This window comes from Sinohyriopsis cumingii, chromosome 6 (genome assembly GCF_028554795.1).
Source record: "Sinohyriopsis cumingii isolate HCF-2022 chromosome 6, ASM2855479v2, whole genome shotgun sequence".
Taxonomy (NCBI): domain Eukaryota; kingdom Metazoa; phylum Mollusca; class Bivalvia; order Unionida; family Unionidae; genus Sinohyriopsis; species Sinohyriopsis cumingii.
Window position 1 is genome coordinate 20482208 of NC_142966.1, and position 27920 is coordinate 20510127.

General features: G+C 35.8%; 1 protein-coding gene across 1 annotated transcript in view; it reads right to left on the reverse strand.

The window, feature by feature from the left end:
* The window catches only part of LOC149796468 (E3 UFM1-protein ligase 1-like), a 99819-nt gene that overhangs the window by 13169 nt on the left and 58730 nt on the right, over positions 1-27920 (reverse strand). The window contains exons 12-14 of the mRNA XM_089961172.1: positions 20625-20791; positions 18738-18868; positions 5954-6034 (exon numbers count right to left, since the gene is read on the reverse strand). Coding sequence (XP_089817298.1) covers positions 5954-6034; positions 18738-18868; positions 20625-20791 — 379 coding nt within the window. The remainder of the gene's footprint in view (positions 1-5953; positions 6035-18737; positions 18869-20624; positions 20792-27920) is intronic.

The window sequence follows — 27920 nt, forward strand, 5'->3', positions numbered from 1 at the left end:
CGATTCTAACTGGAGTAATACAAGTGTTGAAAGTGATGCAGACGCAGATGTTGCACCCCCCACCCCTCTGCACAGGAAGCAATCAAATATTTTGATATTGCCATAAGGTGGCTGGAGACCCAAAATGTTGACTACGTAAAGCTCATGCATTTGAGAAATCTGAGGGATTTTGCCCGGCAGCAGAGAAACCAAGGAGTAACACACAAAAAAAAAAATTTACTGATTTTTTCAAAAAGTGAATTGATATTTATCAAGCGTGGCACAAACGGCAAGTATTAACTTGTTCTAATTTACGTTGTTTTAAATTTGTAGACCAATTAAATATGTTAGTACTGATTAACCCTTGGTTTTTTTTTGTTTTCCATTTAACTTCTATCGCATTCAAATCTATCTATCTATCTATCTATCGTTCGATCGACACTGTTTCTCGAAATCAGTCAATCTTTTGTATATAAAAAAAGTCTAATTTGGATCAAACAATAAAACTAGAATGTATCCAATTCAACATAAAAATTAGTGACGTAGTACACAATGTGTGAAGTGGTACACATGTTAAGCGAACGGAAACCACGTGGAATAATGTTTCCGATGATCGCCTCAATATACTGTAATTTATCCCGAAATTAATGTTGTCCTATGAGAAAATAATAAAGTACACCGTTATGAAGAGATATTTATTAACAGTTAATCTCAGAACGATTATAAAGTGAGTATTCAACAGTATAATCTGCCTACCCCCCCCCATTTTTCCGTTAAGTCGTCAATTACTTTATTGGTTTTGGGCTTATTTTATAGGTCCCTCGATAACTCGCGCCTCACTTATAGTGCAGTCGATGTTTCTGGACCCCGATGTGTGCGAGTTATCGAGGGAGTGGTGTAGTATGTATAAACGGTAATCTGTAATGATTCGAACTGATATAAAACTATTCCTTGGGCAGTTTAAATAGCAGCGATTAAAAGAAAAGAGGTCAAAGTTTCACATTAAATGGCTGACAATAGAAACTGGGGGGGAGGAGAGACACTATTGACCCAACCCCCAACCCCTTGCCCCAATGTATGAGCGCCCATGGGACGTACTTTTCTCCATGTGATACGCCTTATTATTCCCCCAGGACAAGCCCATTTTGCATATTCTGGTCAGCTCTGGCTAAATTGCAAAATAGCTAAAGTTTTAATTTAAGTAAGCAAACAATAAAGCCGGTGTGACTAATGAACAGACTCCTTATCCTTGCATTGATCTTGTGAAAAGGACTGCCCGTCGGACATACTTCAAAGAAACCATGTTCGACAGTGTGTGTATGTGTAAGCACCAGCAACTGATTGCCAAAATAAACGATGCCTATTTTGTTGTTACTTACATTGCCATGGACTTCAGGTTTAAGTCTTAATGCATGTAACACTGTTTGCTGAACAAAATATTTATTCAGAATTAGTTCTTTAGGGCCACATATACTGCATGGTATATTTTGTTTTGTTCCTTGTAATTTAATCATGGTAATTAAACTTTACATATATGGTAAAGGAATGTCAGGTGTTAACTGGCCGAGTTTCTTCGGCAGAAATGGACATGCGATTTTGTCTGCAGAGAAAATTTCACAGTGATCATTCATTTAAGCTAATTGGTGACAATTTTATTCTTTTAATTTTTTTATACTATAGTACTGTTGTAGTTGTTTAAAAACATCTGAAATTTACTTGAATAATGTTTAATTTTCTTGTTCTATTTACTGAAGAAGAAAAAAAGAAAAAAACTGTTGTGTGATATTAATTATTTCCTCCGGTGCCGGATTTAGACATGTGTGCATGTGATTTAAATTTTTAACGTAGCTTTAACAATTTTTCAGTCATATCACTACGATGTCTGCAGTGTGGCAGTTTAGACTGTGGATTGCATACGTTATATCTATTTATAAATGGTTTGGGGTTGGGTTTTTTCTTCTGACAAATGAAAATTGACAGACATAATGTAATAATCGGGACTTCGCTGCAAAAAATTTAGAGATATTACGAGATCGGGATGTAGATGAGGAAATACCCCCAAAATTGGGAGGTTTCTCTCCTGGCTTGAGAGTTGACAGGTATGAACTGTCCAGGCTTGTGGAATTTCAGTCAGGGCTTGAGTTTATTAAAGTCACCAGCCCGGGGCCTGTGCCTAAAAAATTTCTTTTAGCACTGACCAGTACAGTACATAAACTATTATATCAGTCTGCAGATTCAAGTTTTGAATGTGCAACCCAAATGTGGTCTCCTTCCATCTGCCTTGCTCGCCAATGTTTATGTTTGTATTCGAGGACTGGCTAGTATTGCGTCACGGTACCACGTGGTCTGTCGTCTCATCAAAACTTGGAAAAACTCGGCAATTTACGGAATTGTGGTATCTTCCATGCAATAAAATCACTACCCGCTTACGATATTTAATTTATAAACATGACAGTCGGATTAAAATCTGTAGAGAATTACATACGTAAAAGGAAAATTCTGATTTCTAGTCTCCTTTAAGTGAAACCCAATGTTGATAAGATTTTCCATTCCAGCAGTGTAGCAATAAAATGATTTTCAAGATGTTCACTGTGATGGCCATAATGTCCAAAGAGCATCATTTTCACTAAGGACTAACTAGACATTATACAAATGACTGCTGTTCAGGAAGAGTAGCTGCCATTGTACCTATACTGAATGTTAGATCAGCACCATTATTTTCCTTAAGCCTGTGGCTTCACATGTATAAAATAGCATTTTTAGCAAGGCACTTATTTGCGGAGCTATTTAAAGAGAAACAAGATCATATTACTAAGTCATATGAAACCACCAACTTTAAGAAATCTTTTCACTTGCACAAGATGAGAGGTCATAAATAAAGCTAAACTGACAAGGAAAAAACCACGTGTTCAGTATTTATTGAGTACTTTGCAGTTAAATTAATATCTTTTTTTTATATTAATTGTGCAGCCAACCTCGAATGCTGTTCAGGTCAAATAACCCAAACTTTACAATTTAACACAGGTTTATGACTGCAAATATGGGAAAGCTCCTGTCACCTGATGTCACAGTTTTCCGAGTTCGATATTGATAATGGAAGTATCCTTAATGAGGAAAGGAATGAAAGCTCCCATAATTGCTAAAGGCAACCAAAATAAAACAATGCCAAAAAATGTAAAACTTGCCTGTAAGGCAAAGACCATGGTTGTCAGACCAGGAAAAATATACAGTAAAGGAGATAATTCTTCCAAAAATTATGCAGTGGATGGCCCATCTACTAGCAAGGTGGGGATAGCTAATGAACAAAAATCAGGGCAGAATTTGGTGGACTTGAATAAACCCTGAAAATATCACATTTCTGCATGAATTGTTGGGTATTAACACTAACCATGATGACACTTGTAATAATTATGCTGTCACAGCTAATGATAATTGGGACATGTAACCAAACAGGTAATTGTTGTCCATGGTAACTCCTGATCAAAATTCCACAAATCACCTGGAGTTGTTTCAGATACATCAATAGCAGGAAACCAGAAAGAAGCCTTCTTTAATACGGGGTATGATGAAAATGCAGTTGCTGACATACTGATCAAAATGTAATAGATGAGGCATGGAACTTAAACTTAATGGTCCCTAAATAATCTTAAAAAATGTGATCAGTTCATTGTGTCATTTCATACTTTAAAGCAGTTACAAGTGGCACATTAGCAAAGTGGTTAAAAGTGGTGCTACAACTTTTGACCATTGATGTCCAGTGGTTTAAAGCTCACTGACATCGTACAGCTTCAATATCCTTAGCCCATAAGGGAGGTCATTCCATTTGGGAAATTCTTAGAACTGAAGATTAGTTCTTGGTCAATAATTTTCACAAATTCTACTTTCAAGATATAAATTTAAGTAAGACTTATGTAACTGCAGTTCTAAAAATTAAATGACCGTTGAATTTGCATGTTTTTGTTGTATTTCTTTAAATGTGCTACTTTTTACATACATAGCCAAAGGCTTACTAAAAAAAATAAACCCATCCAAGCATACTTTAGATGTCATGGAGGGGTGGGCATTATTGGATTAAGCTGGAGGCTGAGCATTTATAAACCCTCCCAACTATTTGTTCTGACCCTATTATAATGCATTATAATCAACAAAAACAGGGTTAAAATATTACTCATGGAGAGTAAAACAGCTGATTTTATACAACTATGTTACATGATTTTGTTTTTCTTTAAAGAACACTTCTTAAGCAAGTTTCTGGGTGAAAATTCTACCTTATAAATGCCTCAGCCTCCAGCTTAATTAAATAATGCCCCCATCCATCACATCTGTCTAACATATGCTTGGATGGGCCCATTTTCTATCAGGACCAACCAGGCATCAAAGATGTCTTTGAGTGAAAATCCCAATTCTGATATGACCATCCATTCTCTAGGAGTAGCAATAACAAGATTTCAAGATAGCCACTGAGATGGCCATATTCGATGTCCCAGTGGCATTAATTTTATCTAGTAAAAACTAGACCATGGGATGAATGTGTGTGCAAAATTTCATGACAATCCTCCAAGCAGTTTAGAAGGAGAGCAAAACCAAACAGACAGGTTGATGTAACATGGATAACAGGCCATCCTAAAATTTCTTCTGGTCTACAACTACTGTATCTACTAGCTCTACGCTAATTAAAGAAATAGCTTAATATTTTTGCTAATTTACTAACAGGACTAAAACAAAGATTTTACTGGGTTGTCAATATTATCTGAGTGAGTAAAATGTTTGTGGACGTATCAACAGATAAATAATACTTTTTGGAAACAAAAACAAATATTTTTTGTTGGGTACAAATGTCATTATAGTTCTAATGCTGCCAATGATAAGATTTCACACATGATATTAACATTTATTATATCTAATAATTATATGTCTACAAATAACTTCAACTTTAAACAAGTCCCTAACAAGGCCTAAGGCTCCACTGTGCAAAAAGAATAACCAGGAACTGAAGGTAAAATAATTTCTTCTTTTTAAACTGCCTAGTGGTGAAACCAACTCTGACATTCTCATGCAATATGTTTTTCAAATTAGCTACTGTGAAAGCCATATTGGATGCAAGATTGCCACAATTGTCATTTAGGACAGAACTCGATAAAATTAAAGACATTTGGTAAAAACCAAAGGCCAAGATGACTACCCAATCTGGAGAATTAGTGCAACAATTTTCAATATGTTCATTGTGGCAGCATATTAGAATCTGCTGGAGAACCATTTTCATTTAGGACTACAGTACATACATGTAGCATAAGATGTCTACTGCTGAAAACCCCATGGCAATATGACCATCAATTCTGGATGAGTAGTGTGAACAAAATTTTTATAGATGTGGCCATATTGGACGTCATATCAGCATCACTTTTACTCACACCTAATTTGACACTATAAGAATAATTCTGGTAAAATACCCAATCATACTGATTGAGTTTCTATTTAGGATGAATACATACAAGATTTTCATCATGAGAAGTCTTCTATATAAAACTCATGCTGATAAGACCATCCATTCATCTGAAGTAATGATAACAAGATTTCAAGATGGTCACTGTGGTGGCCATATTGAATGTCTGGGGAGTACCCTTTTCATTTAGGGTGTTTCATACCAATCCTCCAAGTAGTAAGTAAAAGTAGTAATAAGTTGTGCTAACAGAAGGATGGACAACAGAGGGATAACACACAACAGGCCATCACATAAGCTCTTCTGGTCAAGGATCAGTAGAACTAAAGAAGAGTTTTATGAAAGTTAGGTTTAATTCAAGATAGCCAAGGCTACTATCCTATTCAAACCTTCTTACTCATTGTTCTCAGAATTTTATGTCCATAATACTGCCAGTGTAAGGCTATAAATATACTTGAAGCATGTAAGAAAAGAAGCATAGATAATTTATATCACACTTTCCTCCCATTTTGCACTAGAATGGGATATTCTTACCTTTGCACCTAAAGATGTGTTCAAATTATTTAAAATATTCTGCACATCCTTCGGAAGTTTCTGAATCAATTTAGCTCTGCCCTGAAAAAGAGTAGCATATTTTTGTTATCTAAACTAAAACACTGTGTACGCTTTGTTGAAAAAGTATAACTATGATGGAAATAATTTCAAATTATATTAACCTTAATTTGCATATTCAAGGTAAACTCTGCTTTATCTTTTAATCAAGATATTTATGGCATATATTGATCATTTACAGTTGTAACTTCATTTTCTTTTTAGGAAAATATTTTAGTATTCTTTCAAATAAACAATATCAACAAATATGTTCTTAACACAACTGAAATGGTTTGTTCCAATCATATAACATACAAACACCAAACAGATAGTAAAGGATAGATTGTACATTCATGAAATGCATTCATATTTCATTTCATATCATTTATCATTCTGCCTTTTGTATTCTCCTTCATTCGTATTCATTCATTTGCATTAATTTCGCATTTCAATTTTCTTCATTCTGTGTTATCTTTACATTCGGTTTCATTTCACTGCTAATAGTACCCATCTCATGATCCATCAATGGGTGTCAATAATTTTTTTTAAATGTATTGAATTTACCGGTCTCAGTGTCTGCAAAAGGTACATATGATTTACTGGTATTACAAGCACCTAAAATTACCCATGTTGGGGTCTGTAAAAGTATTTCAGTATCTATAAAATGGTGTCCAGCATTTATTACATGTACTGTACCTTTTGAAACATTGGTAATAACAAGAATACTGGTCTGTAATGATCTGTCATATATTGTACAATTTACCTTTAGAAATACAATGAAAACTATAAAAAAAATTATATTTTCACACCCATAATAACAATTTATTCTTCTAAACAGACAGCCTCTGGGAGAGATTTGTGTTTCAAAGCATTTATGCCTCAACTGCAACAAAAATTTATCCAAGTCCAAAGTGATATAACATTTTAAAATGGAAGAAATTATTTCAGTGACATGGAAAGGAAAATTTTTCAGTAAATTACATTTTTATGCAAATAACTGAAAATTACATTAATGTTCATAAAAGAACTCCACCATCTCCTGAATCCAGCTCTTACGACAAGACTAAAATGCCTCTTCCATCTAAACACCACATAGATAAAGGGAAGAAACTCTTACTAATTACCAACCCGATACTATCACTGGGTGGCTCAAGTTTTAAGCTCAGATGCACACATTTCTCGTTGTTTTTTTATGCTTTTCCACAACACCATGGACCAGGTAGATTCTGACCAGAATGCAAATACACACATTAAATATAAAAGATGAAGAACACTTTGTGCAAGCAAGACATTCTCATGTATCCTTGTTAGCTTTACATTTCTTGCACTTACTGCATTTTGTCATCGTTGTTTAACTTTTACAATAAGAATGACACCCTCCCCCCGAAAACAAACAACCTAGAAGTGTTGACAAATCACGATAACATTCATTACTAAATGAGTGGAAATATATATGCAGTCAACATGAATAAACAATCAACAACATGCATGAAAAAGTAGTAAAAACAATACTACACACAAATATACCAATTTTCTGGCTGGATGGGTTGAAATCACATAGATATTCAAAGGATTTAAAGAGATTTTGCAGGACAAAGTTCACAGTACTGGGTGAAAGCTTAAAACCCATGCCACAAAGTAGTGGTATAGGGGAGGTAATATGCAAGAGTTTCCTCCATTGGTCTATGTGGGATATAGATAAATATGAAAAATGTATGTCTTTATCGAAGAGCAGAGTTTATTTTCATAATGTTAACGTGATCAGGGAAGTATTCAGTGGAGAAATATACTCAGGCAATCTAAATATGCATACATCTATACTGGAATTTTTTTATTTTCTATGTGAAGTGGTGATCAAAAAGCTAAAATTAAAAATAGTCACTCAAGCATTTAAGTTTGGTCACAGTGTTCTAGTTTTTGTATCAAGGAGTTATTCACCCTACATATTAGTTTTAATGAGAGCATAACAAATACTTTAACAAAATGAATAATGCATCAACAAATGAATTCACAAATGAACACGCAAATAAATGGACTATATCTCTTACTTTCTTTGTTGATGAGGTAACAATTAGAGAAAATATTTTAGCAGTATGACAAACTAAATCTGGTCAATCTCAGGTGGCATTGGCATGATTGTATTAATAAGGTTTTCACCAAGAAAGATTAATTATGCCATATCTCATGTGACAGGGTTATTTCCTAGCAGATTAATTACCTTCTAGAGCCTCTGCACATGGAATCCAATTTTTATGAAAAGCAAAGATATGGTTTTATGGGAAGGTGCACAGGAGTAAGTATGATGCTTTGAGATAACCCTACCACAAGGGAAAGACTGCAATCTCCTTCACACAATATTTACTGTTAGAGTCTAAACAATGCGATGCTAATGCCTGAATACATCTAAAAGGTGAAAGGAGGATCAAACAAAACACACACAAAATTCATCAATTATTTGATGCTGAGAAAACTGGAGACAAATAGAGCTTTGGAATCATGTTCCTCAAAATAGTAAATCAATTTCTAGTATCTTGAGCTCAAGCCAACTTAATTTCATCATCACAAGCTTTCTCAACATTCCATTTTGAAATGGTGTCAATAGAAGCAGCAAGGTGAATCCTTTATAAGTTACAAACAGTGACTCAATGCTTTGGATATCCTCTGAGCTTATGCACTGGGTTAAGCAAAGGCTTAGAGCTCAAAATGGACAGAGCATACTATCCGCTTTGATGGAGGAAAATTCAGATATCTCGGATAAATATTCGTATTTTGACATGTAAATTTGCCAAGAAACAAGGGCACAGACTCAATGCTAAACCAGGATTCCACCTAATTTGATCCGAGTTACTGCTCAAGTAATGTAAATCAGAGTATCTTCTGCCTGATGCAGTCAGGAAGGTATTTTTAAACAGAATCATTAATGAGGCAGTGGAAAGAGGTTCAAAAGAGGATTTTTGTTGTTTTTGTTGTTGATCTAGGGTTTAACACCATTTTTCAGCACAAGATAGGCTATACATGGCGGCCAGTATAACTAGTGGAGGAAGAACCCTGAAAAACCCAGGGAAGAACCACCGACCCACGAGAAGCTACTGGCAGGCTTTCCCACGTACCCACGCTAGCTGAGCCTTGGACTCGAACCCACGCAGACAGAGGTGAGATGGCAGTGATCCGGAACGGTGAATGCTTTAGACCACTCGGCCACTCGGGGCCCCTTTCAAAAGAGGATTTTATAACCATTTAATCTCTTATTTAGACTATCTTTACAAAAGCATCCATGAGAACCTTTGGAATGGCAGGGTTTCTCTCATAAGTTTGGAGGCATCTCCCATCTATCCTATCATTCAATAAAATCTCCCACAAATACATAATTATTAGCTAAAAAATTAAATTTTTGCCATTTTTTTTCCTTCTGCACATGTAGGTCCCAGTGTGGTATATTTTATGCTAAATACTGTCATGTGATCAAATCACTGTAAATGGCTTTAAGAAGGGAAAAACCATATAGTTTTATTTTACCCTTTGCCCCATTGTCAAGGTCAGCTAGCTACAAGTTTGTCAAGGTAGATTATACTATGTGTGAGCAGAAGTAATTCCAGAAGAATTAAAGACATTAAATGATTATCAATCAGCATAAAACAATAAACATTACTTTGATTCTCCCTACAAGGCATGTTCTACTTTGGTGTTTAATGTTGTCGAGATTGATTGGAGTCTGTAATATGTATGATCAAAAGTAATTTGGACAGGATTAAAAATGTTAATTAATTATGGTTGGATTACACAAGAGCTCAAGTTACATAAATCTGGGACAGTTTGACTTCAGTGTTTAAAGTCTGTTGAGATATCAAAACATCCTAATGACAAAACATCAGATTCAAATAACAATAATATCACATGAAATTCAATGATGGCTGGAAATGGGAATTTCAGTGCTAGCAAATCAACACATAAAATACAGGTCTTCTTGTAAAGCTGATTTTGAATCTATTACTCACACCCCATGCAGAAACATGATCTCATAAATATTATCCACAAACAAATATACCAATATGTTTGTGGAATCTTACACATGCCAGGACATCATATGTCAAATGTATAGCCTAACATAATCGCCCATTTCTGGTACACTATCATTTTTCAGATCTTGTCCAAATAATGTTCTCTGACTCATAGATCACACATGTTCTCATGCAAAGGGACAAAAACTTTTCACATACAGTGTGACCCCACTATAGCACACTCTGTTTAAACATGAATTTAGATATAACACGGTCATGGTGTGGCTCCCGAAAGTTCATATACATGTATTTTTTCTCATACACATGAAAATTCTTTCACAAAAGTACCCCAAAAAACGTAAAAAGTTTATCCTTTTGGGGAAGAGATCGCGTATAAATAATACAAGATGATCATGAAATGGCTCCTGAAATTTAATGTATTTTTCTTGTACACGAAAAAGTAGTTTTTTTGTTTTAAAAGTTTAAAAAAAATTAACATGTAAAAAGTTTATTCTGGGATTGCGTAGGGCTTTACCAATGTTGCAACCTTGGATTTTTTGTCCTTACTGGTGGCAAAAAATAATACCCAGCGATCTTTTTTATTGGCAACATTGTTGGCTGTTTAAAATTGTATATGCAACCATTGGTTTAGAGTGGAGAAATTCAGAGGCCCCATGAAAGAAAGCCACAAACTTGATATAAAATGCACTGAAATTTATCTACTGTTTCATAAAATAATTCTTTGCCCATATTGATAAACCATCTAAACAATGCACTGTTATATCATAATCTGCTTATCCTGACATCTAGCATGAGTACTGTATGTTGTGAGGTATCCGCTTTTTTTTGTTGCTGACATTTCTGGAAACGGTGATGAGATTCGCGGGTGAGTACACAGTGTTGATACTCTATTCATGCTATACATAAGGCGTGTATATATAAACAGTATACACGTATATGTACCAATCTGTGGTTCTCTAAATAAAGTAAACTATTATATATGCCTTCTCTGATTTCACTACAGGTGTATTTATCATTTTATATGCATCAATTTAAGATGGTAACTGTGCCGATGAAGCACATATTTTACCACCTGCATTTATTACCTACTGTTCCCCCTGAAAATATTTTGGGGTACCCACATCATTTTCTTCAGCTAACTGACCTGGTTGCTTATAACACGGTTTGGTCTATAATATGGTTGGGTTTTATGGCTCCCAACTACCGTGTTATAGCGGGGTCACACTGTAATAATAATAACAATAATAATAAAATGAATAATAATTTATGATATCAACTTACTGTTATGAGTGACCATCTGCAGAACACGACCTGTGACTACAACTTTTATGCATTAAACAGTGTTATGAACGACTGCATCACAAAAACTCATATCAGCACCCCTTTGCAAGGATAAATGTAAACCGGACTAGTACATGTCACTAACTGCCTTTGTAATCAGTAATGCCTGGGATAAATGGGGTCTTTGTCTTCATCTATAATAGTAATTAGTTTTGATCGTCATTATTAATGATGTCTGTTTAAAACCATGCCAGCCTGTTATCATGTGCATGTACTGCCATTTGGGATAAGTGTGAATCGGACCTAACTGATATAATTACCATACTTAAATTTTTGTAATCTAGAGGCAAGCTTATTATCCATGGCAGGTATTATACTGTTAAATCTGTCTAAATTACTAATAAGATCAATTAAGTCCCAGCAATTCTCAATTATGACTAGAAACTTATCTACAAATATGAACCAGATTATCATAAAGCACACTGCTGACAGGAACAGGTTTTAATACTGATTTTGTTTTATAACATAACGATTATCTATGACAACTGAATGCAGCAATATCATAGTATAGAAAGGTTCATATTACCCTACCTCTACAAACCTTAAAGATAATATTTTTCTTCAGAAATGCCTGAAGCAAGCACAATACCATTCCAAATATGGTAATGATTGCCCTAAACATGTCAGTATGCATTATATCACTGCAGTTATTCCCCTTTACTGTGAATGTGAATTGTCTACATCCATTCATCAGGTTTATCATCACTGTGGAGAGTGTTTGATGTTTTTAGTGCTGCCTATACTGACAATACCTTCAGTTAATCCAATGTGATAATTGGGTAATCAAAGCAGTTTCAGTCTGACAGCTGTTTATTCACACATGATTTTAAGCATTGGTAAAACATTGCTCAATTTACATTCTAACTTTAATGTTTAATTTTGGTCAGCTTTAAAAAATATACTTGGTGTCTGGAAAATTCATGTACTGTGGAAAATTTTTACAATCTTGGAAAATATGGTATCCAGAATATTGGTGGGACTTACAAGATGGCCGCTATCACTTAACCGGCTTGAAGCAGCTGTTCCGTTTTTTAGTGCCATTTTCACGATATTTGTGCTTGTTGCCTGTTTTCATCTTCGTTACTGTGTTCATTATGTATTGGCTGTTAAATTCGTATGTGTTTCTTCATCTCCTTGTTTTGGAAACGAGAATAATTAGACTTTTTCTCAGCTGTCTTGCTCCACTGTTTTTGAACAAACCGCCATCACGTGATACTCGCCTGTCAACCCGTTTATGCTACGATGGACCCTCATTAATTGCTTTAAATGTTCACTCCTTGGCTCTCCACACTACATTGTGCTCTACACTAAACGAACTGGGACTACATTCATCATTACCTAAATGTAAACAGAAGTGAAAAACGAAACGTCGTTTCAAAGCTGGCCGGCGTAGAACAGGAAGAATTCCAGTTATCTCCCTTATTTCAGCACAACCATTTAAAAAAATTTAGACCATTAATTTTGATAACCTAATTCAAATCCCAATTAATTCGTCAACCTTTGTGTCAACTATCCAACAAAATACCTCTGCGCATTGCATTATTCAATGCCCAGTCAGTAGGACCACCGGAAAAGCGCACAGAAATAGTTAATTTTATCAGTAACGAAAATGTTGACATATTTTTCTTGACAGAAACATGGCTAAAAACATCAGGTGATGAGCCCAAGTGTGCGGATCTAACACCCACTGGTTACTCCATCAAGTCATTCCCCCGTAATTCTCACGGAGGTGGAATTGCTGTCATCACAAAGAACTCCATGATAAAATGTCTTAACTACACCACAATATTCAATTTCGACCACACATCATTTGAACTAGTCCAAACCACACTCACACTGGAGCAAAGGTCAGTCCATTTTTTCTGCCTATACCGTCCTCCTCCTAGTAGAAAAAAACAAGCTGGCTGACTCTCTCTTTCTGAGCAGTTTCCGAATCTCCTGGACTATGGAAATTCGATAGGTGGCAACCTGATTATTCTTGAAGATTTCAACTTTCACTTTGACTGTCCCGAAAACTCAAATACATCAAAACTCATAGATTCCATTAATGTTTTCAACCTCAAACAGTCAGTTAACCAACTCACCCATAAACATGGTCACATTTTAGACTGGATTCTTCACAGACCTGATGATAACATTCTACAGTCCTCCCTGGTATCCCATGACCTTGCATCAGATCACCGTTGCATTATATGTCATCTTGATGTATCAGTTCCTAACCCTCCACCTTTATCTGCTACTAAGAGAAACCTCCATATGGTAAATAGAACCAAATTAATGCATGACATCCAAGCTAACCTAACAAGTTGCTTACCTCCTGCTGCAGAACAACTTTGTAACTGTGTGCGTTCATTACTTGACAAACATGCCCCAGCTACCAAGTGCAGAGTATCAATTCAAAAGTGTTCTCCATGGTATAGCAGTGTTAGGGACCAGCTTCGCACTGCTAAAAGAGACCGCCGTAAAGCTGAGAGGCTCTGGCTTTCCACCAGACTCACTATTCATAAGCAAATCTATGAAGTCGCTAAGAAGAATGTCACAAATATAGTCTATGCAGCGAAATCAGCCCACTACACTACTAAGATCATGGAAAGTTCCAGCTGCAAAGAGCTCTTCAAGATTACTAACAAGCTAATGTCAAGGAACAAATCAACACCACTTCCAACTACCTTCTCTCCAGTCGACCTTCCGGACATGTTTGCAAATTTCTTTGGTGACAAAGTACAAACCATTAGAGATAAGCTTGACACCACAATTTCAATTGACTCGTCGTCACCATACAGTTGGGATACAGAATTTGAGCGGCAACCATTAGCAGCATTTGAACTTGTCTCTATGGATTTCGTACGTACAATCGTGATGAAGAGTGCACCAAAGTCATGTGAACTTGATCCAATTCCAACATCACTGCTGCTTGAGTGCTTAGATCCAGTATTGTCTTCACTAACTGATGTTATTAATACCTCTCTCTCATCTGGGGAATTCCCATCATTTTTCAAAACTGCCACTGTAAAGCCTCTGCTGAAGAAACCAACACTAGACCATAATGATTTAAAGAACTACTGCCCAGTTTCTAATCTCCCATTCATTTAAAAAATCTTAGAAAAGGTTGTTCTATCCCAGCTTGTATCTCACCTAAATTCAAACAGTCTTTTTAGCAATGTACAATCTGCATATCGCCCTTGCCACAGTACTGAAACTACTCTTCTGAAAGTAGTTAATGACATTCTCTCTGCGTTGGATAGCGGAAAGATTACAGTCCTCACCCTCCTTGATTTGTCTGCAGCATTTGACACAATAGACCATGATATATTACTTCACCATCTCCAGCATGTATTTGGCATTCATAATACAGCCTTACTGTGGTTCAAGTCCTACTTGGTCAACAGGACACAAATTGTATCTGCAAATGGAATACACTCCAGCCCAGTTGATCTATGTTGTGGTGTTCCACAGGGGTCTGTTCTTGGACCTGCTCTCTTCATTCTGTACACTCAGTCGCTCTCAAGTGTCATAGATCATCATCCAGTGTCTCACCAATTGTACGCTGATGACACCCAAATATACAAATCTAGCCACCCAACTGAAGTTGATGCTACCATCCAAGGTGTAGAGAGGTGCATTTCTGATGTGAAATCATGGATAACTTGTAACAAGCTGCAGATGAATGATGATAAAACTGAGGCCATTCTGATCACAAGACAAAGACTTTCTCATTCATATCCTTTACCTCAAACAATAAATATCAGCAATGCCAACATTAAATTCACACAATCAGTATGAAACCTAGGTGTTACTCTGGACAGTACTCTCATATTGCACTAACATGTCATGAACATATGCAAGGCTGCATATCTTGAGCTGAGATGCATCAGCTCAATTCGCAAATATCTTTCAGTTGATGCAACTAAAACAATCGTGTGTTCATTAGTACTTTCAAGACTGGACTATTGTAACTCAATTCTGTCTGGTTCATCTCAATATCTACTCCAGAAACTTCAGAAAGTTCAAAACACAGCTGCTCGGATCATACTTAGAGTACCACGATCAAAGCACACCTCCCCGATGCTCTGTACCCTCTACTGGCTATCCATTCGATCCAGAATCAAACACAAAATTTGTTCTCTGTGCTACATTTCACTGTCGGACTCTAGTCCAACATACCTATCTGACCTCACCCATGTGTACACACCAGCAAGATACTTACGCTCCTCTTCTGACAATCATATACTCATTATTCCCACTATGAAAACAAAGTCATATGGACAGCGTTCTTTTGCATACCAGGGCTCAGCAAAGTGGAATGAATTGCCCACTGAACTTAGACACAAAGACACAGTGATCACATTCAAGAAGGCTCTCAAAACTCACTTATTTCGACAGCAAGAACAAACTTAAAGACCTAATAATGTTTCCTACCTGAAATATTCTCAGCATGTTTTTTATTTTTTAATGTTTTTCTAATTTCATGTTGTTTGTTTTTGTAATAATATTATTATGTTTCTTATCTTATAGGTGTTGTCTAATGTTGTAAAGCACTTAGAGCTTTTAAAGATTAGGCACTATACAAAGTCCTCATTATTATTATTAACATTAAGGTAAATTACAGTATATGTCTTATCACTGGCTCTACAAGTGCTATGATAAGTGGTACCTGGTCTTCAAAAGGGGATTTATCCTGAGAGATATGCAAATTATGACTGGCTTCTTTCACATCTCTATGAGCTCTGAAGATCTGTTCAACAATAAATAACAATGTGATGAATTCATAACAACTTGGTACATGTATGTTTGTCCAATATGTTCATAGCATCCTCATGGCCAGTAAAAACTGAGCTGAGACCCTGACAAATAACTGCCCACATGTTTTAATGTCAACCCTTAGACCTTCTGACAAGTATCAGCATGAATTACAGCTATCTGTTGATTACATACGGTTTGATCAGTGGCTGTAAACATGATGGACATACCATCTTTCTGAGCATCTTTTGGATGTTGATGTCATTTTAAAGGTTGGGCTATCTGATTAGTACCTAACTGGGATAACATTTTAAAGGTTGGGCTATCTGATTAGTACCTAACTGGGATAACATTTTAAAGGTTGGGCTATCTGATTAGTACCTAACTGGGATAATAGGAATGTTGGATTCAAGTCAGACACTTTTCTATAAGGATCAAAGTCAATGTCAGTCAAGCAGTACTCAGATCAAAGCATTACTCTGAATGTTGATATTCTGGGTAAAGTCATTCCAATATCTGACAATTCTGTTAAAGGTAAACCTCCTGCAGACAGAGAGGCCCCAACAATTTTGGGTATATTGCAAAGACCCATAAAGAATTCTGCTAGCTTCGACCTCTTACTTTCTTCATTCAACTTAATATATAGCGAAGTTTGAATGTTGAAAATTACTTTATTTAAAAAAGATTGATTCTTAGCTCTGTCATTTGAGAATCTGACTTGATCCTTGCCAGGTGTGATACATCAGCCCACCATGTTTTCACTAGCCTCTTTTTATTTTGACACCCATGATCTCTTTCATGGGGAGCACCAACCCGTAAAACTCATGCTGCCATCTAATCCAACAATTTCCACCCAGGGATATGAAGTCTTCCAATGTAGCGTTAAACTCAGCCCTTCATTTTTTAAACTCTTTCTTTGGGTAAATCACACTCACATTATATGAATTGGAATCACCATGTAAAGCCATGTCAACATGGGGCTAGCCAAGCATTGGCTAATTTTACTTTATTTTTAAGGTGGTGTTTCCATTTTGCACAAGAATTTGCATGACAAACTATAATATGTATAAGTTTTGCAGCTTGCAGTGGAAATAACTGAAATACGCACAACACAAGCTACCAGTAGACTTCAGTATCATTCACCAACTAATCACCCACCTTATTGTCTAACAGTGTAAAGAAGAACCATTTCTCAAAGGCTGCACATCTGCAGTCAGGTCACCATGTAGAAAAGATAATGGTTAAGTGAAGGATAGCAGAAAACATAAAAGTGCAATCCAGGGCTCTAAAGCATCATGAGCTAAAATGATAGTGTGGTGGGACTGTTATGGTAAAAGGTCCTGGGAAGAAAACTGGTTGGTTTTTAGGCATTTCACCAGTGTCTGTGTTATCTTTTGATTGATCCCTTACTCAGTCTGTCTTAGAACCTGCCATGCCAGTCTGTTTGATACATAGACCTGTTGACGAATACAATAAAGACTGTAAAATCTCAATTAAAAAAGAAGTCTGCAGAACAGCAAAACTATGGTCCACGAGATAAAACACTAATGGAAAATTCATTCCCAACAAATAAATAAAAAGTTGAAATCCACTGCAACAAATGCCTTCACGTGTGAATATTTTGTGAGAATCTTGTAGGTCAAAATGTAACTACATATATAAATAACCATTAAACTGACATAGAGTAGACAAAAGCCATAAAACCCCAACATTTAAATGGTTTTACACTGATCTTTGTACAAAAATTATACACAAGAGCTGATATAGTAAACAGCAGATTACAGCTTCCAATGACCTAAAACTGGAAAAGGATTGGGAAACATGAAAAGGCAAGGTCAATGTCTCTTTTTCTGCATATTCAGGTGAAATTACAGGCACTATTTCACTTGAATCCCATCTAAGCATAGACCCTGCAACAGAAGGGGCAAAGCCATTACAGTACTGCAATGGCCTGAAAAGAAGATTGTTTGCTGCCTGAGACAGAAACCATACTTGTTCGTAAAACATGAACACCAACCAACCGATGCCAAAATTTTGACGGATCTGTCAACTTGTACTTGACATCATTTGCCATCTGCATAGAACACAGATGACTTGCAGTTCTTGTGTATCCATTTTGTCAACATTCACTAACAAAATCACCAAGTTCTTTCTCTAATTCGGAAAATGAAGCAATCCCAGTCTGATGTGCCTTCTTTAATCTTGGCATTTCTTCTAATGCTGCCTTACTTTTTCAATGTTTCATTACAAGCTTCTTGTGTACACAAAAATGCAGCACAGTTGTTATTTGTTTTGGCATATTTAAAAACTAAGTTTGAACACTGCATTATAAGCATAATGCCTTCTTTTATTTCCACCATTAACCATTGCCTTAAATTTCTAGAAAGAACAAACTTTAACTTTTGATACTGGTAGTATCCTAATTATACTTTAATATGTAATTTTTCCATGGGTGTTTGGCTATCAGACTGTATTGGATAATTATTTTTCATTGTGTCTCTTTTTATTACTGGTAGCTTGATTCAGTTAAAAAAGTATGATTGGTCGTCAGTTTGTACATCATCACACAGGAAACACTTCAAGGAGCTATAACAGTTTATGGCTAAAAAACACACACATAAATTTACCTCTGGGCCAGTTTGGGCTTCTTCTGCAACAGACAGCATATGTTCTGTGGCTACAGAATTAAGCACCAAGTTAACAATATCTGTGCAAACTGTCCGTAATAAATGTCGACCTAATTGCAACTGGACTTCTTCTGAAAGAAACAAAAATTTACATGTTCTAGCTAATGATTTTGAATATGACAGTCCAAAAGGTACAAAATTTCATTAGTATTACATGTACAATGACATTAACAAATGAATGATTATAAGATAATGTGTAAATTAGAATAGTGTTTTGCCTGGAGACACGTATCATCTCACCTGTCCTGGTCTGGGCAGGATTCAAACCTTCACCCTTCTGGTCTGGAGTCCAGTATTTTAAACACTGAGTCACCTCAGCTTCCTATATGTTACCAAGTACTCATTAACTCTAACTCTATGTAACAGAGTACTCACTGCATTCACAACATAAAAGAAAACATATCAAATAATTCCAGTAACCTTGGTTTATAATAAAATTAATTTAAATAACAACAGCAGCAAATTTTGTCCCATGAGGTTAATAGTAAAAAAGATGTCACTATCTAGTATTAAAGATTTTATGGAATTGGTCTGGCTGATTAATTTTTCAACTGATCACCAAGTCCTGTCATTGTGGTACCTTCTTTCAATTTAATTCAATAGAAGTGAAAGTGACCCTCTCTGGGATACCAATCTTATAGATCTCAATTCCACTGAGAGCCAGATGAGTTTCTATGGAAGAGCATCAGTGCTTCTATCCAGCTCTTCCACAACCAGAGATTAGAAGAGATGCTAACATCAACAACAAAAAAAAGTGAATGACCCAGTTTCAGAACCCTAACAAATCAAGCATTTGCTACTACCAAACCATTCAATCCCTTCCTTCCTACAATGAAGTTAGAAAATTATACCTCTCCCTCAATATTAATTTCGTCATCATTGATCAATATGAACAAGAATTTTTTTGAATTGGAAATATAATAAAATATAATGTAAGCTGTCATTTACTGACACATTCACAAAACTGCTTTGATCACCGATAATCTGAACATCTGGTTTTAATTCTTAACTGCACACTGTATACACGATATATGGCTCTTGCGTTGCACAAAAGATCTGCATGTTTTTCTGCATGTTTATTTGTGGTAAAGAAATATACAGGTCAGTGTTAAACATAAACAAAAGCACAACCTTTTAAATGAAAATGAAATAGCTGTCAGAGATAATCAGCCATACTTACCATAAATATACACATCAATGAGACAATACTGCAAAACAAAAATACATATTTCTACATACTATCACTGACTATCAGGAGGCATACTGTGTGCAAATGCGGAATTTTAGATGCATCTGTTTTTGGCAGTGAGTTTCATAGGGGTATGTTTGTCATTCTGTCTATGATATATGAAAATAGGTTCCACAACAGAGGAGAAAACCACTGGCTTTTTAATAGTCAATTTTCTATTTAAAAGCTATCCTGGGTAAGAATCAAATACATATTTTGGGAATAGAGAGTGACCTCTTTTAACTATACAAATTCCAAAAGAATCTAATCGGGTACCAAAATCAGCCCTTATCGAACCTTGTCCTTTGTCAAACTACAAAAAGTAGCTGACTATCTTCAAGGGTATGGGCATAATTGAGAATTGGCAGGGATATCAATAATAAAAAGGAGATCTCAGTGTCCAAACACTTTAAGCAACCTGACCAAAACAATGTGTCCAGTATCACAAAATAAAATTGACCCTCTCTGATTTAGAGCTCTCTAGTAGCAACATTAATTCAAACAGTAATGAACTTTACTGGATACAACAATTACATACTCTGCAACATTTCTGTTTAAATGGTAGCCCAGGCATTTTTAACTTAGTATTAAAGATTTACCTGAAAATAGCTTCATCCCTTTTTCAAATAATATAGCGTTAGTCCACAGTCCTGACAACTTTTCCTCTAATTCTCCTTGTGTCTTTTTTCTGGCAGAACTGGAATCAACCCCTGTGCTCTGCAGGAATATAGACTTGGCTATCTCCTGATACTGTCTGGTTAAAGGTCTGTCAACAGGAAAGTTATCATAAAAGAGAATCAACATTTATATGTTAATTATTGACTACTGAGAAATAACAGGCAACAAGAGTTCTATGAATGGTACATTATATCATATATATGCCTACCCAATGTTTAACAATCCTCTATGCATGTTCTAGCAGGGCATGGTTGACTCTGGAGATATTAAACCAATGTAAATGGTACTAACAGGTGCCTTGTTAGGCACTCAGCATTATGAGGTTAGTGTTAGGACTGGTTGCAATGGTGTCAGGATAATGTGACTGGGTGTGACATCATGCTACATGTCTGTGGCATAATGCCCCAGTGCTAGACATCACAATAACACTATAAACTGCCACACTGCAGACATCGTGATGTAGTGATATGACTGAAAAATTGTTCAGGCTACATTACAAATCCAAATCACACACACACACACATATACATCAACTAATGAAATACATTGAATTCTCAATGGTGGTTATTGTTTGTTCCCATCCAGGGTAAACAATAACTGCCAACCAGAACTTATGTAACTTACTCCCTGCATGGCAAACATGTTCCTCAAAACCTTTTTTCATTTTGCCACAATTAACCTTATCTTTGACCTTGGCACTCAGCATTAAGAGGTTAGTGTTAGGACTCATCATTAAGTGGTTAGTGTTAGGACTGGTCGGCCTGGTGTCAGGATAAAATGTGACTGGGTGTGACATCATGCTACATGTCTGTGGTATGATCCCCCAGTGCTATAGACATCACTATAAACTGTCACACTGCAGACATCGTAGCGATATGACTGAAAAATTGTTAAAGCTATATTTAAAATCCAAATCACACACACACATTGATAATCTTCTTCAAGATCCTTAATACATAATAGCTCCTGAGAGCTTGAAAGATACCCTGATCCTTGGGCTGGATGAGTGACAATGCATTTGGTGGCAAAAACAGTACCTTAATGCTGTCAATGTGGTTCTCATGGCTTGTGGGATGTCCTGGAGCAGTATTAAGAAGCATCAGAATTTTGAAAGGTGGATTTTGCTTGTCACAATAAGCTGTCAATTCCAAATGCACAAGGCTGGAATAATGATCTTCAAACCACTAAACCATCCATTTCTGGTTGGCTTTCCACTGAACAGGCAAGTGTCAGTTTGCATAACCGTGAAGAACCCATTGTTTTTCAGCCAAATAAACCAAAATCAGTTTCAGCTAGAAGTCACCAGCTGCCTTTGTTCTGAGCAGAGTGTGAAATGATCCTTTGCGGCCTTGAATGCTGCAGCAGTTTTCTCCGCAAATGAGACAAACATTTGACTCAGCATGCGTTTCCTGAAGAGTCCAGTTTCTTCCAAGTTGAAAACTTGCCTTGATCATAGCTTCCCTCCTCAATGACAGCCTGTAGGATTGCAGGAAATTATCAGCAGCTGCTGCTTCACCTGTCACTTAAGATTATGAAATCCATGGTGGGCATTAAATAACTTGCAGTAAATGGCTTGGCTTCAGGATCATCACATCTTAACATTTCATAAATTATGCATGCCTTTGTTTGAAAAACTTGGGTCTAAAGCAGCACGCGTTCTTGATTCTGGTGCTCAATCCAACATGCGTCTTATTTTCTCCATGATAGCCAACAATGTTAATAAAACATGGTAAAGTAGATAAATCTGTAGCACTATTATAGAACTTCTTAATTTTCTCAGAAGGATCCCTAATTGTATGGACATTTGACTCATTGAGCCCTGTAGCATACCTAATTTCCTTCGTCTTCTCGCCTCTTTCATATCTCTCCAAAACTATGTTTTCTTTCCCCAGAATTATAGTTTTACTTTTCCTTGTGGAGGTAGAAGCACTTGTAGAATCACTGTTATAGTACAAGTCACACGGATCATGTATGCACATTTACTGACATTTTAAATTAAATATAAATTGTTCTTTTAAAATTTAATACTAATTTTCTTTACCCAAAGTCTATTCAATCCTGATTACTGAATGATCTGCACCTTAACTGTCACCAAGAAACTTCCAGACAAAAATTATCCATCGCTATGGACTTTCACAATGGGGGCAATGTACTAAACTTGGTCAAAATAAGAGCACATTGAGTGGAATCATCACATTCGAGGGTATAACGAATTTGTTTATCAATATGCATAGCTTTCACTGTGACATCACAGCACGTGACATTCAATCCGGATTGTACTGGATCACATCTTTAGGTTGATTTTACCCAAAAAGGTCTACGTACTTTAAAGTTGATTTTGCCATATGCACCTTCTGGGGCATCTAAATAACAACCTTCCAATGGAATAAGGATGTATATGAATCCAAATGAAGTGAACACTCGCCACTTTAAAGGTGTGTAGAATCAAATTCTAAAAAATTAAACACCCATTAATGAAATAATTGGTGTTTAATGCATACATGATCTATGTGACTTGTACTATAGAAGCATTCATGTTGAACATTTAATGAAGCATAAAGGGTTAAGGTAATTCTTGACTAAGAGTGTTAAGTGGAGATACTACAGTATTACCACAATAGTTGTTGTTGTTGTTGTTCTATGGTTTAACGCCATTTTTCAGCACAAGATAAGCTATACATGGCGGCCAGTATAACTGGTGGAGGAAGAACCCTGGAAAACCCAGGGAAGAACCACCGACCCACGAGAAGCTACTGGCAGACCACAATAGTAACATTGAGACTGATCAAAGCTGCCAGAATCCTGTTTGGGAAGGCATGCTTTATATTTGCATATATACCTGTATGACATGCATTGTAGGGTGTATTATTCTGCTTGAGTATTATTATTAATTAATGTTAACATAAGATTCAGTTAAACCATATAAATTAGGGGTTTACTTTAAATAAAAATTTAAAACATTGTTTTCATTTTACTTATTTTAATGATTTTCCCATATCCTAAAAATGTGGAAATGCATTAAATTTCAGTTTTAAGTTTTTCCAGGATTGCTATAATCACTTGCTTAGCACTCTGGTTTCTATCCCATCTATAAATGATATTAGGATGCACATAGTAGAGCTGCAAAGGGTTTAGATAACATGGAATCTGCAAAGGTAATGTCTGTTTTATTTTGACTTTGTTTACCCTTCATATACTGTGAATAAAATTGGATAGTTAAATGATGTAAATTTTGCTTTCTTGATTGAATATGTTTACTGGATATATCTAAGTAAAATGTAAACATTTACTTATATTTAAATTGGGAAGGATGCATTTATTTAAGCAGATTACTTATGTTCAAATTGGGGTTGGGGAAATGCATTTATTTAAGGAGAATTTGATATGCAATTTAAAAGTGGAAGGTAGATTAATAATCAGCCTACACTATCAGGTAGCATACAAATGCAGACAATACTCAAGTGGTACAAACATTAATCAGAATGAATAAAACAGCTTGCAAGATATTTAAAAAAAATATGTATTCAAGGATTAATAATTACTATCCTGTTGTACACTAAAATTCTTTGAATTTAAAGTGTGTTAGGTAGACATATCAGGTACAAGAGACTGCATGAATGCTGTGAGCAGCCTTGTTTACTTCATTCAAAGGGATTGAAAGACAAGACAATGTTTAGCTTTGGACTGTTGTTGTTGTTGTTGTTGTGGGGTTTAACGCCATTTTTCAGCACACGATAGGCTATACATGGCATCCAGTATTAATGGTGGAGGAAGAATCTGGGGAAACCCAAGAAAGAACCACCTACCCACAAGAAGCTACTGGCAAGCTTTCTTACATACCCACATTACGAATATGAGACTCGAACCCACACAGACAGAGGTGATATGGCAGTGATCCGTAACGGAGAGTACTTTAGACCACTCAGCCACTCGGGGCCCCAGCTTTGGACAGTTTATATAATTCAGTTTATGTTTCATTCTATATTGATAATTTAAGTCTGTATCATGTGCCATTATTGCCACATCAAATATTGCATTCATTGATGCATAATTAATACTAAACCATTCTTAATATCCAGAAACATCACTGCCACAAGAAAAGTAGGTCATTTTGACTTCCTTTTGCCTGTGATGAGCAGAAGCCTCCAAAACCTTCCATGGCTATAAGCAAGTGTTAGATAAACTGAGATAAATGCAACAACTTAATGCTCATGGCAAAGTCAACAATTATAATGCCATAAGTAATACCTATATCTCACCTATGCAAGCAAGACAAAAATCTTGCCAGGGTTGATCATACAACACAGATGCCACCACTGACACTTGAAAGGTGTAACTAGGCTTTGCAATTTCTACTACATTTAGTACAGTCATAAGAAAAGTACACTAATACACTTCTACCTCAATAATTTATACAGGATGGGGACCCAAAAAAATTGACTGCACAATAAATGAGGGGCAAGTTACCGAGGGACATCAAAAACAATTAAGGAAATGCCACCCATGCAAGAAATGAAGAAAAATAGGGGCTGGAGGTAAAAGGACTGTTTAATGCCTGAATACCTTTTTTATAGTCACACTGGGAATAATTGTCCAAAAGGAGCTTTTTCTAATGAATATGTTTGGTTTTCTGTGTACAATACACCACTCCCTTGATAAACTGCATCGTGATAACTCATAAGCCCGCTTATAATGCAGGATCAGGCATGGAACCCATTTTTTAAACCAGAAAATACCATACAATTCATCCCTATTTGTTGAACATGAAGAAAAATCACAATCAAAATTGGTAACTGAAACTTTGATAAGTACTATTGCTCGTTTATCTTAAAAAACAGTAGAAGACAGGACCTGGAAGTTTTTATCAACATTATGAAATTATCAACTTTTATTAAGAGGTCATATATTTTTGTTACATTTTTTTTCCAAACGACATTTTTAGTACACAATAAATAACAATAATCAATGACATTTTGATTAATGAAAATGTCACATATGTCTAGTGGAAGCAGTACTTTAATAAATAAATATCAATACCAATTAAATAAGTTTTTTTATCATGCGCTAAGATCTAGTGGCCACGGTTGCAGGTCTGGTTAAACTCATTTCAACTGAGCAATTGAACACTGTTATAAATATTATTGTGAAAGTAATATAATTAAACTACCTTAAATTAATCTACTCAATCACAAATGTGATCAAAGACAGCAAGGCAACCAACTGAAATGACTGTAAAATAAAGAGCTTTGTTTCACACAGATAAGAATGAGTGTGGAGAAACCAGTTTCAAAGAATTCCTGAACTGGCACTTATATCCTCAAGGCTTTGATCGTTGTTGTTGTTGTTGTTGTTGTTGTTGTAGGGTTTAACGCCATTTTTCAGCACTCGATAGGCTATACATGGCGGCCAGTATTAATGGTGGAGGAAAAACCCTGGAAATCCCCGGGAAGAACCACTGACCCTCGAGAAGCTACTGGCAAGCTTTCTCACATACCCACATTGGCCGAATCCGAGACTCGAACCCACGCAGACAGAGGTGAGATGGCAGTGATCCGTAACGGAGAGCGCTTTAGACCACTCGGCCACTTGGGGCCCCCTCAAGGCTTTGAAGAAGTTTAACTATTACTTGCAATGAAATGACAGCATTGATATTTTACTAATTGAACAATAAAGAAATTGAGTTTTGATGTAGACATTTAACAAAATAAATGCTGCTAGTCTTTGAAAATAGGAATCTTGTTTTCTAATGTATCAACAGTTAGTCTGGTTCCTTGCTTGGTGACTACCTGTTTCGCACTCATTTATCAAAACCAAGCAGGGAACCAGAGTAATCAACAGCAACAAAAAGCAGTGATGTAATACACAAATGTTTTCACATGCACATGAAGGTTGTTGAAACCAACCGGAATAATATTAACAATCTTTCAGATGTTGGACAGCTTGAAAATAAATGCAATAATTTAAACAGAATAACAAACTTCCTTTGAAAAAGCACTTTGTTGACAATTATTCTCAATGTGATTATAAAATGAGTATACAGTCATGAAAATTCCCAGTGCCCAGTCTCCCCCACCCCTGCAGTTTTCTCGATGTCTAGCAATATCAGTTATTATTGTTTGGAGGTCCTTTGGTAACTCGCACCCTCTCTTATAGCGCAGTCTATGTTCTTGGACCTTGTTGTGCATGAATTTAAGAAAGAGAGGTTACCTTCATTCTCAAGATACCAAGCCTAAGAAAATCATGTGTATAGGAAAACACTGAGTATATAGTCACTGCTTTTTGTTCTTGATGAACCACAAGAAGATTCACTGTTTTTCCCCAACTACTTATTTTGTGTAACAACTGTCAAAGTCAAAATCTGATTATTTTTCTTCAATGTTCAATTAGTAAAATATTGATGCTGATTTCATTTCAAGTATCAGTAAAACTTTCTTCTCATGCTTGAGGAAATCACAGATTCTCAATTCAGGAATTTTAAGTTCGTTGCAAATTCTGTAACCTTTTTCTCCATAATAAAACACATCTGTGAAATAAAGCTTTTTATTAACCAATTGCTCATTTGCTTAGTTGCCTTGTATCTCTGATCAAATTTGTGAATGAGTAGGCCAATTTAAAGCAGTTTAATTATACTACTTACATAATATTTTTTTAAAGTTTTCAAATGATCAATTGAAATGATTTGAGTTGACGCACGACCATGGCTGTTAGCTCATATGCATGTATGATCTGCCTCTTAACTTTTCTTGTATTCCACCACCTTTATCTGACTCGATACAAAGAGCATAATACATGTAATAATACAAACAAGGTCTACTGTTAGCAGAGTGTAATAATACAGTAAATACTTGCACAAGTTGGAGATCTAACCATGGTCAGTACTAATAGGGTTCTCACAGAAGGGTTTACAGGACATAAATATGATTATAGTTGACTGATAATTTTCATGTTTGAATACAATAGGGCATATTGTATTTATGATGATTACATCAATTACAATTTAAAAACTTATTTAATTTGTATTTTTTCTTATTAAAGTGTTACTAGCAGTAGACATTAGTGACATTTCTGCTGCTCAAAAGTTTGCCAAATATAGTTATTTACAGTGTACTGAGAATGCGCTTTGGAAAGAAAATTTAACAAACATATGACTTCCTATTAAAGCTGTGAATTTCATGACGTTGATTAAAAAATTTCCAGGAACTAACCACCATTTTTAA